Below are 15102 nucleotides of genomic sequence, written 5' to 3' on the forward strand. Positions count from 1 at the left end.
AGAGGAAGAGGGAGAATAAAATGCTATATAAACTGAGGATGAGCATAAACTTTAAACATGTTAACTGTTGTATGAATACATAACTATAATCTCCGACCCTAAGAGGATGCACAGTGTATTTATGAGACTGAAACTGCTTACAGTTCAGTTCAGCCACCTCTGGGTAGACAATATCTTCAAGGAGATGAGAACACAAAAATTGTAAAAAGCCAAGCTCTCAGCATATATATTTCAGCTAATAGGAAGCTTACCAGTGTGGCGCTGGCATACTTCAAATGAAGCTTACCAAGACAGCAGGCACTTTCCAAGAGCCAATAAGAACCTAGGCAAATCATTTTCATGCTTATTCTTCCAAAGTCCTCCCAGTATGAACAGCAAAATGGTCTCCATGGTTTGGAAATAGAAATACCTGACAGATTTTTAATTATTTCTCTCTCCTTAAGATCTTGAAAACTTTGAAACCAAAGCAAGAAGCACCGTATCAGTCAGAGAAGGACAAGGAGTCGTTCTGCTCTGTGGACCTCCACCACACTATGGAGGTAGTATACTACATTCTTATTGCTTCCCGCCCCCACCCCCCCAGTAATTGTATACTGTAATTTGATGAATGTGCAACACATTATGGGGGAATGATTTATCCTCATGCAGATTCAGTATGCATAGGGTTTATGATCAGAACTAGAGAACCTGCCCATTACCTTGCTGCAGAATATAAGGCTTCAAGTAGTACAGTTCTGAAAGCTGAAATATACATATAGCTTGTAGGCTTTGCAGATACAAGACACAGACACAGACACAGACAAGTATAAAGTATTTCTGTTGTTCCAGCAGTTCAAGACATAACACAGACTCATAGGCTCACTTCTCAAGACTGACCTAGACAGACAGCACAAGTCCCCGGATTGATAAACTGACACGCCTTAATCACTTCTATAGTCATCACAGGGCTGTTGCAACTGGCTTTGCTGACCATCCACCTGTTGACTTAGAGTAATTTGTGCTCATGAAGGAAATTAACCCCTTCCTCCACATCCAGTTCCTCCAACAACCGCTACCCCCTCACTAATTTTTTCTAAACTACAAAGCCCAACTGTTGTAATGGGGTGTGGCTCCAGCCCCTTGATCATTTTGCTTGTCCTTTTCTTCAGACCAGGGGGTGGGGTAAGGGAGAAAGTGACTTACCCCAAATACCCTCTTATCACTTTTTAATCCCCCACCAGCCATTTTGGAGCATTCAATAGGTTTCAATGTGTCAGTTTAAATTGACAGAATGCAGAGGTCTCTATAGATTGTAATTGGCAGATTTAAAATTGCTGCAGACTCCCAGACAGGAGGAATGAGTGGAAGAACTGGCCAGAGTTGATGTGCATGCAGAACTGAGGTGTGTGTGTGTTGAGAAGGGGGGATGCAAGTTGACTTTCCTCTGGGTTTTTATTTTCAGCTGGAACTTGCTGAAACTAAGTTCCGGCACCTCTCAGGTGGGTACGATTGCTGTTATAAGAGAACAAACGAGGCATTCATTGTGAGTCTTTTTCTAGGAAAATAGCACTGCCTTTCCTCATCTTGTTTCTGTTCTCAGACATAATGCCTCTTTGAGGACGCCAGCTTCCTGTGCTATCCCCATCCCTACTCTAACACACCTTTTCAATATTTCACATACTCCATTTCCCTCCCTAGATTTTATTAACTTCCTAACTACCTTATAGGAGGAGGGATACTTTCAGAAGGGAAGCATCTTTGATAGATCCCAAGTGACATGCTGTTTCTAATTATAGTCACATAATATTATAGGAAGTCAGCATAAAGTTCCAGAGAAACCACTAGTGTTTACAGACTCATTATCATACTACGCTGATGTTGCAACTGGAACATAAATAATGTTTGTAAAATGGCATTGATGATGGCAAGGAGCTGGAATGGGGAACGAGTCGACGTTTTGAAATGAATCAGTTGGCAGAGAGTTTCGCTCGGCTCATGAATTATACATTTAATTAAGGGATGCTAAACTGCTAGATTTCAAAACTTCTGATTTACTATGTTTTATTAAAAATACAATTTCCATGCCGCTCCTGCCACTGCCGGAGCCCGATAGAAAGAGCTCAGCAGTCAGCTGTCAAACTGCAGACAGCAGGAAGGAACAATTGCGACAGAAGGTGAACAGAAGCCACTGGACAGAAGAGCAGTGAGTCAGACAGATCAGAGCGGCTGGGGGATCAGAAAGGCGGTGAGCTACCAGCGCCCACTAGGAAGCAGCTACTGGGGAAAGAGGAAAAGGAAAAGTTAGCATATGAATTGTCGTCCTCAAAGCACAGCTCCCAAAGTGGGAAGTATTTGAAGTGCAGAGGGTGTCTGTGAATGTCTACCATCACCTATGTGGTTGTGCAGACTCTGAATGCCTATGATAGCCTTTTTTAAAAGTACTGTATAAACCCACTTAAAATGCCCATGCAGACTATCGTCTGTCAGGTCAAAGTTTTAAAAACCAATCCATAGCTCATTGGATGGAACTGGAGAAGATGGGGTTAATTTAGGCAGGGAGCCCTCTTTGGTTTTGGACTCTGAAGGGCTCTTTTTTCCTACTAGTCTGGTCAAGTGTTTTCATAACTTAATGGGGGAACGACCTGTGGTTGGCACAATGACAGCGAGAACCCTTCACGCGGAACATAATACTTGGGATTTGTTTTGCTTTTTTGAGTGTTAAGTATGTTCACTGTTTTCCGAGTCCGCAGAAATGCAATGGCTTTTATCGGCTAATTGAGGCAGCATACTGAGCCTAAACCATCCACGTTTGTTTGCCTTTGTTTTCACTTGCAAATTGGCATTGCTATTTGCATATGATGATCTAAGGCAACTGTGCTGTACAGACAAAGGTCTATCAAAAGTGGGCCCCTTTCTAAATGGACTGTGTTGGGCCTGAATTTTAATTACTTCTATCCCTATACTTCCTGTCCCACACATATGAGCCAAGATAGGGAGTGAAAAAGTTTGCCTCCTCTAGACACACCCTTTAGTCTTGAGTTGCTTAGATGAAGTCCTTCCAAAGGAAGTAGTGAAAGAAAGGGAAGGGCGAGTTTTGCCAGACTTTATAAAGTCATTCCAAAGAAAGCAGTGTGGAGACAGAAGACTTAGAATTGGAAAACAATGTTTAGAGCTTTCTCAAGGGTAATGTAATCCACCCACTTGCTGTATTTGTCTCCCTTAGAACTAATTCAAAATCAGTTGTTACATATAATTATCAGCTGTACTTGCAGATGTACGTGTGTCCAAGGACTGACAGTATTATTTTAACCCGTTGAGGATACAGTTCCTCCTATCTGATAAAAATGTATTCCATTGCAATGTACCCAGCAACTTAGAACGAGAAAGGGAAGCTGTTAAAGTAGCCCAACACATAGGCTCCTTGCCTCTACACGGCTATCCACATTATCCCCAGGACTGCTTCTCTCGAACCTGCTATACTTGATGACAACTCATTCTAGTGTGTGACTCTTTTCCATTAAAAACTGTTCTGTTGGAGATGAAAATGGGTGATTTGTGGTGGCTTAAATCATTACTGATTTTGCATTCAACAGGTGTAGAATATGTATCTGTCAACTGGTGTTCTTCCTGCCACCTAGATCCCTGGCTGGATTTTAAAATGTTCTGCTATCCATGATTTGCTGTTGACATCACTGCATCTGCAGGTTTCCCTAACCCTAAGGCACTCTCATTGCAAATGGCAAATGACAAAGAGAGTGGTGTTATTTCAGCATTTTATTTTCATTTAAAGAGTGGGGAGAAAACCACTTGAACAGGAAGAGGACAATGAATGAATCAGGATGAATGAAACACTGCTTGAAGGTTTACCGTTAGAGCCTTGCTTTTCTATGTTAGTTAACTTTATCAAAAACCGAAATCACAGTTTGCCTCCAATAGTGCTATCTCTCAGAGTTTTGCTAGGAAAATATGTGTAATAAGTGTTTGATGTTTTCCAGATTTATCCTATGCTTGGATTTTCAATGATAATCCCTTATATGTTCAGGAGGACAGTCGTCGATTTGTATCTCAAGAGACAGGAAATCTATACATCGCCAAAGTGGAACCTTCTGATGTGGGCAACTACACATGTGTTGTAACCAACACAGAAGCCAAACAAAGTGTGCAGGGCCCACCCACACCCCTTGTACTCCGTAGTGATGGTAAGGCTTGTTTTGCATACAATCTCAATTAAACCACCTTAAAAATGCAGCCTGCCGACTTGTTAAGGTCTACAGAGGACTCTCTCTTGGTGATCCCACACAGAGTGAGTTTGGCAGCCGAGGGGTCCAGAAGAGCGCTTTCTCCGTGGTAGAAAAGCAGGTTTAGAATGGCCTCCTTTCATGGGTTAATCATGACTGTATATTATTTTCATTCAGAAGACAGGTTTAGATGCACTTATTTGCTTCTCCCACCTGCATAATTTGTGATTGTTATTAATGTTATGGTGCTTGCTTGTTTGCTTGCTTATTTATTTATTATTGTTAACTGTGATTTTAATGTTACCCTTTGCCACACTGGGACTCTTGAATGAAGAGTGAACTATAAATACTTGCATATGATATCACTTGCATATTGATATTTTTGAAGTGCAATAGATTATCGCAACATTTGTGTTACCCATTTACATTAATCACAGAGCTCCTTTTGAGTCTATACTTTGAGTCTGCTCACCATTGCTAAAAGGAAATAATTGAGCAAATAAGCAAAGGACAATAGAGTGGCTTAAATACACTGCAAAAGTTTTTTTCAAATGCCAGGGATTTTTTTAAAATGAATTTTATTTTGGTGACATGATAGCAATCCTCTGTTAGAGATTGCTAGTCCCTGGGATTTCTGGGAAGAGCAAATAACTGTTAGGCCAGTCAGTTTGTAAGGAAGATATGTCAACAGTAAACCAAGCACATTGCAGGGGAAAGAGGCCTGATAAAATAAATCCTAATCCACATGCTAATGTTATTATTCCAAGAATGCTCAGATTCAGATGTGACAGGCTTGAATTGTTTAGAGCTACAAAGCAGAACACTAGATTTAATCCAGTTTAGTCACTGAAGTGAAAGACACTCTTTTTTTTTAAAAAAAAGCTTTTAATTAAATGTTTGCAGTTGAAAATACATAGCTGAGAAATCTTTTGGTGAAGTGTTTTTGAAATGGGTTGGCTCCTTCAAGCCATGGCCCCTCTTAAGTGTAGCCAAAAAGGGCTCTCATAAAATAGCAACAACTATTGCAAGGCGTTATGTTCCAGACTGTAAAGCTGTGGGACATTTTCAGCCTAAAGGCACATTCCCCTGTGGGGAAGGACGATTGGCATAACTGGGAAAAGCAATGTATGTGACTTTGTACAACTGCCTACATTTCAGGAGGACAAAAATCATTTCTGTTCCTGTAGCAGGGGCATATTTGGCCCCTCGCCTTTTCCTCAAAGATGACCCAGGAGGATTGAAACCCAAAGGTAGGGGGTGGAGGACAGAGCCATTTGAGGCAGAGTGTGCAAGATCTCACACAATTTTGGGAAAGATATCATGCAGAATCTTGACAATCTTGCCCAAAATCAGTGCCGATTATGGTGCCACTTCTCCACCAGCAGAGGATGTGGCAGGGCATGCAATGGTGGCAGAACAGGTGGTGGCAGCAGGAGCAGGTATATGGTGTAGGGAGCGGCAAAACTTGTATAGACTACCTACATGAGTCAGAACCCTGAAATCAGACAGGAAGTCTACATGAGCAGAACACCAGGCCTACACCTTTGGAGATCTGTCAGGCCCACTGACAGGCTTGAGATGCCAGAGATTTTTCTTACCAGCAGTTTGAGTAATCTCCTAATTTTTAACCTGCATAAAGTATAAAAAGGTAAAGGGACCCCTAACAGTTAAATCCAGTAGCAGAAGATTCTGGGGTTGCGGCATTCATCTTGCTTTACTGGCCGAGGGAGCCAATGTTTGTCCGCAGACAGTTTTTCCGGGTCATGTGGCCAGCACGACTAAGCAGCTTCTGGTGAAACCAGAGCAGCACATAGAAATGCTGTTTACCTTCCCGCCGGAGTGGTATCTATTTTTCTACTTGCACTATGACATGCTTTCGAACTGCTAGGTTGGCAGGAGCTGGGACCAAGAAAAGGGAGCTCACCCCGTTATGGGGATTCGAACCACTGACCTTCTGATCAGCAAGCCCAAGAGGCTCAGTGGTTTAGACCACAGCGCCACCCGCGTCCCTTGCATAAAGTATAGGTGTTTGCTCAGCACATCTATATTACATGGCTAATGTGGTTGGTGAGTAATAAGTTGTGCAGCCTGGTGGCATACTGTTACATCTATATGAAAAAAATATTTTTAAAGTATTTGAATATGTATTTAAAAAGAGAATAAAGCAGAAAAAATACTTTAAATTCAGTGGAAATGGGATCTATTCAGCTAGTTTTGTTGAAGAAAAGCTTAAAATGATATGCGGTGGAAGGTGTGAACAAAAAATGTTTTGCAATTTCATCTAATGAGGGGTTTGCCCAGTTTCTCAGATGGAAACCCATTTCTCACGAGGGTTGGAGTGTGAAAGACATCCGACTTTAGGGCTGCATTTTTACAGAAATCAAGCCATCTTAGGAATTTGAAAAAGAATGTAATGTGCTGCATGACAACTGCCGGATGCTAGCTTCTTTTTCACAATATGGTTCAGGAGGTCAAGGGGAAGTCACTTGTATGATTTGATTTGTAGACTTCATATTAAGCACTTGCATGGTGATGAGGTTTTCCACAGTAGCCTGCTCATGTTCTCACTGGAAGACATTTACTAGCTTCCATAAGATGAAGTAAGGCCACAATTTTTAATGTCACACTGATAATCTGTTGTAGTAAGACAGGTCTGAGGCACAACTGGAGCGCTCCCTGTTTTGATGTTCAACAGGTGTGATGGGGGAGTACGAACCAAAGATTGAAGTGCGTTTTCCAGAAACAACACTGGCAGCAAAAGGCTCATCCGTTAAACTGGAATGCTTTGCCCTTGGAAAGTAAGGTTCTTCATTTTTATTTTTCTAAAATAAAAATAAAAAATCGCAATGCTTGTTTGCTGTAATAAAATAAGGACATTTCTCAAATAGTCTACCAAATGGGTATTGATTTGGATTTGAGTGATATCCCATGGTCATAGAAAGGTTTTTTAAATTACCTTACCTAGAAATCCTGCAGGTCTGCCTTATAGAGGACAAATATACCATCTCACCAGAGCAGGAGGCTGTCCAAAGAACCTTCCTGCTGTATCCCTGCTGTTAGGCTGTGGGGAATGGGTGAATTTTCCACCAAGTCATTGGTTTTTCATTTCAACTTTTAATAGGTTGTTAGCAGTTTCCTGATAACCAAGCTCCTCCAGCTAAGCATTCATTCTCACAAAACTATAATATATCTTTCTGAAAGAATGCTGATTTTTAAGAGTGTGTGTGTGTGTGTGTGTGTACACATTTTACCAATGGTATTAAATCCTTCAGTATGAGACACTTATGCAAACTACTGCAAATGCTTCTGCTGTCCCAGTTTATGTTCCATTTATGCAAAACTGGTGGCTTTTAAACTTCAACATATAAGGCTTAATTTCTGATAATTTGATCCAAATAACTACAATATGGACACTAGTTCTTCAGATCAAGGTAACTAAGCATGCATTTCATGTCCCCCCTTAAACAGGGATATCTTAGAATCATAGAATCGTAGAGTTGGAAGGGACCCAAGGATCATCTAGTCCAACCCTCTGAAATGCAGGAAACCCATCTAAAGCATCCATGAAAAAACATCCAAGGAATGAGAGTCCACAACTTCCCAAGGGAAACCGCTCCATCTTGAATTACAGTTTTGGAGTGAAAGTCAATACCATTAAAATCACGGTCAGCTCTGTCATGTGACAAGAGGAGACAATTGCCTCAGGCAGTGGGTGAGGGGATGACAAATTTCCACTCCTTCTCTTCATCCTTGCCATGGCTCCTACATCTAATTTCCCTCACCTTCCCAGTGCTTTACTTGTTAACTGATATGCAGCAGAAGTGCCTGTGCCTTGACTTTACCTCTTTTCCTCTTCCTCACTCTGAGGAACAACTCAAGAGTTCTGGACGCTTGTGCATTTCCAAGTGGAAAGTACAATGATGTGTGTTGTCTCTGCATCACGTGCAAACATACGCTTACAAAACAAGCTGGGAAAGAGCTGTTAGCGTTATCCAAGTGCTAAGAAAGCTCCTGAGTGCCATTCTGTATTGTGCTGAATAGAGTCTGCCCACCTCTTGTCATGACGGGTGGGTATATTCTTACCATTGGGTTTTCTAAGCAGAGAAATTGTCGGCCTACACAACAGGCAGAAAGTGTGGTTCACCACTGCAGTGCAGGGAGGAGTGTCCGACCCAACCATCATGGATGCCTGGTGTAAGGGAACTGGGACAGGCATGTCCCTAGGCATAGGTAGCATTGTTAGCCGCAAAGGGTTGGCAGTGTGTGGTTAATGCTGTTACTTATAGCACCCTCAGCTCCTTGAAAAAGAGGAGTAGAGGACTGTGAGGAGGAAGGATCATACAGTGACTTCTCTCAGGCCAGGAACCATCAATGGATAGTTGAACCCAACAAGGATGATGAGACCCATCCTTCTCATCACCATTAACAGCAATGAAGAGGCCTTATTTATTTTACAAATGTGCTGTATTAATAAAGTTGTGGCCGTATTCACCCAAATATTGCCTCACATCTTCATTTGGGTTTAGGGGAAATGTTCCCACCTCTTACTCATTTTTAAAATAAGAAATAATTAGGGCAACCAGAAAATCAATTTGCTTTGTTTTTTTAAACATCATTGCAAATGTAGTGTCAGCTCTTCAAGTTGACCCACATTAAAGAAGAGCTTAAACTGGGGTGAGGAAACAAATTAAATTGCACATCTTTAAGATGTGAAATGCTTGAAAAATAAATAAGGAAGCATTTTCTCACCAGCTAGCTTGCTTCTTTCCAATCCTCTTGGCAAAACACCACATCTGAAATGTCAGGTTCCTGTTCCGATTCCTAGATATATTTAGGTTTACTGTGACTTCTCTAGAGTATTATGACTAAATATTTTGGTCTGATTTTTTTAAAAAAAGAAAAACACAATGAGCAATTTCTAGAGAGTAAATTTTCCTCATAAAAGTTTCTTCATAAGTGTTAGATGGAATATTTGTAAAGAGTCCAGCAGATAAATGCTACTTCAGCCCTGCCTTCTTCTTATTCCTTGTTATGAGGGAAAACACAAACTGTGTGCATTATCTCTTAGTGGAATTAGTTTCAAAAGCTGAAGGTCAAAGGATTAATTTAGCTTTTGCTGTCTTTTATATTATTTGACAGCAGAAGACACAATTATAGTGAAATACCTGACAGAACAAAGACCAATTAGGGAGCCGGGGGCGGGAGGAGAGACTTACCCAAATTACAACCACAGCAGAGTTTAGGTTTTTAAAAAGAAAGCAACAATTTGTCATAATAGACCACAGAAATCACAGCTGGAGCTGAATTTGCCAAGAAAATAATGTAGGAACAGAGAATAAACTTGAAATTAACCCAATCCTAGGGTTTTGGTTCAGTCGAAAAAAGGGACAGAGCAATCCTTTGGAGGTTGGGTGGAGAGTCCAGGCTGGGTAAAATGTCCTAAGTCCTGCTGGGCGCATTGGCCAGGGTGGGAGGTCAGTGACAGCTCCCCCCCCCCTTTCTTTTACTTGGTCATTGTAGTAATTGGTAACTGTAGAGTTAAATATTGTATCCAGTTATGGGTTGGAGCGAAGACTCTACCTTCTAGCTTGTTGTGGTTACTTTCATTTTCCTGTGTTGTTGTGTGTTGGCCTTGCTTCTTCTGCATGCAGCCCTCCTAACTGTGTCCTAACATAGGAGCACAGTTGCCAGGCAGGAGTATGCAGTGTGAGGAAGTCCCTTAAGTACCCTTATTCCGTTAGAGCTCTTTGCAAACATGCAATTTTGCTCAGGGCCGAGACCTAAATAATCAAGCAGGAAAACTGGAAGGCTGAACCACTTAATTATTATGCCCTTTTGGAACTTATTTCCCCCACCCCATGTCAGTGTTTGGTGCCAAAAGCCACCGGCACAGCTTTTCTCATCTCTGCTTTGTCTCATTTGTTTAACCAGGCATGGTCGTAATTATCTGAGCTGCAAATTTAATTTTATTGTGAAGTATCCTGAAAGGAGTGACATGAATGATGCAGCACAGATACTGTATGATTGACCGAGGGTTATTCTGCATGCGCCTTCATTTGAAGGGAGAGACAAGGTTTGCTTATTGGCTATTCCTGCGTTGTTCCAGTCAAACTGAAATTGATGCCCAGTGTGACTAGACTTGTCACTTCGAAGAAAATATTTTTCTTCTTCTCCGTTTTAATTTGGTAACTTATGGATTCCTGGGCCTGCTGCCTGTTCTGTAGGATATAAATAAAATAGTGACTGCAGCCAGTGTTCTTTCAATGCTTTGGAGCGTTCAGGCAAACGAATTATAGATTTATCTTCACAGCCATAGATGCACATTTCTGCACTGTGTCCACTTATTCATGCTGAAGTGTGTCGGAGGGGTGTCTTAATTATTTGTGAAGCATAACACATTTGAGATCTTGTAATTCCTTTTACACAAAGCTATGTTTGCATCAGTCGCTATCATGCCAAAAAACACCCCTTTATCTGCATCTTTTAAAATAGGAAACATGGCCTCATTAATACTATTATTAGCATAATGCAAACATCAGTACCACAGTGACATCTGCAATTATATCCAACTTGCAACCAAACCACAGATTACACTAATGCAAATGCAAAAACCAGGTCAGACTGAGGACTAAGGGCATCATGGGCTCGCGTTGTCACAGGGAATAATAAAAAAGTACAGTACACTAATGAAGCAAGTTGTGGTAGTACAACTGCGCCACTACAAAGGAGTTGCAAAATGCCCTGTATTATTCAAAAATTACCATAGAGAAAGTATGCTATCTCCAGGAAAGTAGTGAAACATGATTCTACCCATATTGACAATTTACGGACTGGACATGGCAGGACATGGTAGGACAATATTACAATTATTTTTAAAAAAATTCTTAAGCTAGTGCTTTAAGGCAAGAAGTAGGAAATAAAGATATACAGCTGTGCCACTCTTGCAGCTTGGTGTGATTGGGAAAGATTTGACCAAACTGTTTAAGTGATAAAGTGGAATGTTTCGGTAGGTAAAATCGCTGCCAAAATTGGGAACAGGTTTTCAAGGGGTGTGTTGAATCCTTTCTGGAGCAGGAGTATGCCATTTGCCATTTTAAGATTTTAGAAGTACTTGCACCAGGACTTTTGGCTATGCAACAGAATTTCCCTTCCCACTTCTCATGTGCGTCCCCTCCCTCCCAATCCCTCTCCAAATATACTACATAGGGTTCAGGGAACCCCCCTAATGTGCTTAGGGTGGCCGAACAAGACTTCCCCAGCATTGGGTACATTGCAATAAAAATTTAGTGTTTGAAAGTTGACAGCTTGTAGGAAATTCAAGTAGAAGCTGGCCTAAATCAAAGCAGTCAAGCTTCTGGCAAGAATTCCAGTTCTGAACGTCTTCAGGGTTTATTCTTCAAATGGGAATTGAAATTTTGCTTTGAAATTTCTCATAAAAGAAATGGCCTGGCATAATTGAAAAATCCTGTAAAGTTTGAATATTGCAAATATTAACTTCATGTCGAAAAGTATCCCATAAGTATTTCAAGCATATTTTGCCCAGTTATATGCTTTCCTTCCGAATCACTATCGGATCCAGTATCAGGGGGGAAACATACAATATACTGTTGTTAGCAAAGGTTATTTTTTCTGATTATATTATTAGACACAACGTATAAACACTAGAGTATGGAATTACTTACTAATGGGTATTTGTAGAACTGAAGTAATAAAGTGAAATCTGCCCTTAATTCAAACACTGTATTTTTCCAGTGTCTTTAAATTATCACATAAAACATGGACTCTTATTAAAATGAACAGTAGCAAAACCTCTCTCTTTGGATATGAAATTTTAATGTGGTATTTTTGCAAGAGTTCTTTTTTTCCTCCTTGTTAAAATATTTCCACTTCTTAGTTGCAATGGATCACTGCTAAGCAGGCCTTTCATAATGAATTGAGAGTCATGTGTCGCCACAGCTTCAGAACCCAAATCTCATTCCAAGTATGTTTACTCAGGAGCCCAATTGATTCATATAAGACATTTCCATGTAAGGGTATAAATGACTGTAACCTCTTCACATGAACCTGAGGCCAGGTGAATGCCATTATTTTCGTAGTTGTTCTTATATTGTTCTAGGAATGTATGAACAACTCTAAGAGTACCCTTAACAAACTATAGTTCCAAGGATTCTTTGGGGGAAGAGTTTTGGATTTGATATCCTGCCTTTCACTCCCTTTAAGGAGTCTCAAAGCGGCTAACATTCTCCTTTCCCTTCCTCCCCCACAACAAACACTCTGTGAGGTGAGTGGGGCTGAGAGAATTCAAAGTGTGACTGGCCCAAGGTCACCCAGAAGCTGCATGTGGAGGAGCGGAGACACGAACCCGGATCCCCAGATTACAAGACTACCGCTCTTAACCACTACACCACACGGGCTCTCACCTGGGGGAGGCCATGACTGTTGAAAGTGGTATGATACTGCTTTAAATGTATAGTGCAGATATGACCTGTGTGCATAATTTGGCTCCATCCCATTTCTGCATTAACATGGGGTTTATTTATTCTTTATTTTTTGTCAAAATTGTGCATTTAAATAACTTTTAAATAAGTATTTTTTAAATTTCAAAATAAGCATCTTTAACTGTATTTTTCTCACAGAATACATATTATGAAGTGTATTTTGATTATATATAATCAGTCAAGAACGTCATAGAAACATCTTAGAAGTGCAGATTCAGTTCTGATCTGTGCATTAGTCCAGGAAGATCAGTTCATAGATTCTGACCAGATGTCAGGAACCAGACTGAAGGGTTTTGCCTTGAGGAAGAATGGTGGGAGCCCCCCCCCCCCCGTGCAAGGCCCTGATCCTGAAGCTCCTCTGGAGCAGGAGGATAGTATCGACCTAGAGCAACGGTTTGCGGAAGGACACAGTTCAGAAACTGACAGTTGGTCTGGTCTGGGAGAAGAACAACCAAGGGGAGAGGAACGGGAAGAGAGAGAGATGGTTGAATCTCCCTCACTAGAAAGTGTGCAGGCCATGAGCCCCTAGAGCCCGGCATCTGGATAGGGTAGCTTCTCGGAAGGCTCAGTGGTGGAGGGATCACGTGGTGAGGAGAACGGACGCTGAATGTTTGTGCTGTGTTCAAGAAACCTCTCTCTTGCTGCAAAAGACTGCTTTTGCTTTGTGCTTTTATCTACAGAGAGGGGGAAGGTAAGCCTTGCCTGGCTACCTGACACCAGATCAGGTCAATTCATATCAAAATTCATAAAGATCAACTTCCTAAAGCATCCTTATTGATCCCACACAGCACTCTGTGGTAATAGTCTCTATCCAGAATTGCTGAGGATTGGCTAAGTGATGTAGTGTTGGCTTTGGGCTTTTCTTTGAACAGCACGAACAAATTCATTGCACTTTCTTTTCTTCCCCAGCTGTTTGGAACTAAAACACAGCCTTCATGTTGTCCAGGAGACACACAAGCTTTCTCAGTGTCAGCATCTTGTACATTTCCTCCACACACGAAAACATGTAAACGCTGCATTTTGGGTGTGATGTTGTGGGGCAACAGGAAGTTTGTGGAACCTGTGGATTTGGTTTCTTTTCAGCAAGATAATATTGAAAGCTGTTCAGCAATATCCTAATATTGAAAACTGTTCAGCAATATCCTAATACTCATCAGGTAAAAGGCCCCTGAATCCATCTGTTGACCCATATATAAAGGCTTCCTGTCTTTGCAGCATGCACCACAAGTTCTCATTTGCTAGCCTTCACCTGCCAAATGGGCATATCCATACACATTCAGAGAGAATCCTCTTTGTTCCTGTCTACTGCAGCCTGACCTAAATATTTCTGCAGTACAAAAGATATTCTCCTCTTCATGATAAGCAGTCTACCATTTCTCTATACACTGTCATACTGGGATTATGGCTTCTGCTTGCCTCCTATTAACGCAAAGGGAACACATGGAGAGTTGCAGTAAAGATGCATGAAACCGAATGCAGGCAGCAATGGGAGTTCCAGATATTATACCACAGCAAAGTGTCCTGGTTTAGTTGGGGCTGCCCTACTCTGCAGCACAATTGATAATCCACCCCTGCCTAGAATTCCTTATCACTCTCTTGATTCTTGTATCATTTCTTGCAGCTCAGCACAAAGCCATTATCCTTGGGAGAGAATAAAGCACAGCTAAGTGTTTAATGCAACAACTTATCTAAGTAAAGCAATGGTAATGCACACACTGCCTTTATGTGTCAGACAGCTTTAGTCTCATGGAAAAGAATAAAAATACAGAGGCACACACAAAAGAAGGAAAGGGAGAAGGGAGAGGAGGAGGAGGAGGAAAGGACTTGTTGGGAAAGATCCCTGAGGAAGTAATTATGAGTATTTGATATGGAAAAGGAAAACAAGAGGACAGCCTCATCGCAGGACACAGTAAACCTGAGCTGACAGCCTGACAGAAGAGCCTTCTCCTCATGGAGTGCCGCCTCTAGCTTTGGTGGTTCATTGCCAACTTTGTCTTATTCCAGAAGTTACATAAAAAAAGACTCTGCAGTTTACAGAGCTTAGAAAAGTATGTAAATGGTTCATTTCTGGGTAAGATAAGTGTAGGTGGTGAGTTCTTAATTTCCCCCATCCTCTACTAAAATGAGTGTTTTTAATTTAATTGTTGAAGAGTTCCTGCTGTTTTTAAACAAACAAAACAAAACACCATCAAAATCAACGATGGGTTTGGAATCAAATTCTGTAACCAGTTGTAATGAGAAGAAGTCATTTGCCTATGGCTAAAATATGTGACATTGGTTTAAAAGCCTGTAATACCCTCAAGAATGCCACCCATGATCTATATCAATCTACTACAAGTCTACTCCAATTACATCTCTTCTTTGACCTGATCAGAAAACGTTTCACA

General features: G+C 41.1%; 1 protein-coding gene across 8 annotated transcripts in view; it reads left to right on the forward strand.

Moving 5' to 3' along the window:
• LOC308581529 (contactin-6-like) overlaps positions 1–15102 on the forward strand; it is a 210434-nt gene that overhangs the window by 130936 nt on the left and 64396 nt on the right. For 7 of the 8 annotated variants that reach the window (XR_014005104.1, XM_081184028.1, XM_081184033.1 and 4 more), the window contains exons 5-7: positions 444–539; positions 3975–4178; positions 6913–7015. Coding sequence is in view for 7 of the 8 variants with exons in the window: in XM_081184028.1 (XP_081040154.1) it covers positions 444–539; positions 3975–4178; positions 6913–7015 (403 nt within the window). In the remaining variant the exon portion in view is untranslated. The remainder of the gene's footprint in view (positions 1–443; positions 540–3974; positions 4179–6912; positions 7016–15102) is intronic. The other variant, XM_081184032.1, reaches the window with a different exon arrangement.

This window comes from Podarcis bocagei (assembly GCF_964188305.1).
Source record: "Podarcis bocagei genome assembly, chromosome: 2".
Classification (NCBI taxonomy): domain Eukaryota; kingdom Metazoa; phylum Chordata; class Lepidosauria; order Squamata; family Lacertidae; genus Podarcis; species Podarcis bocagei.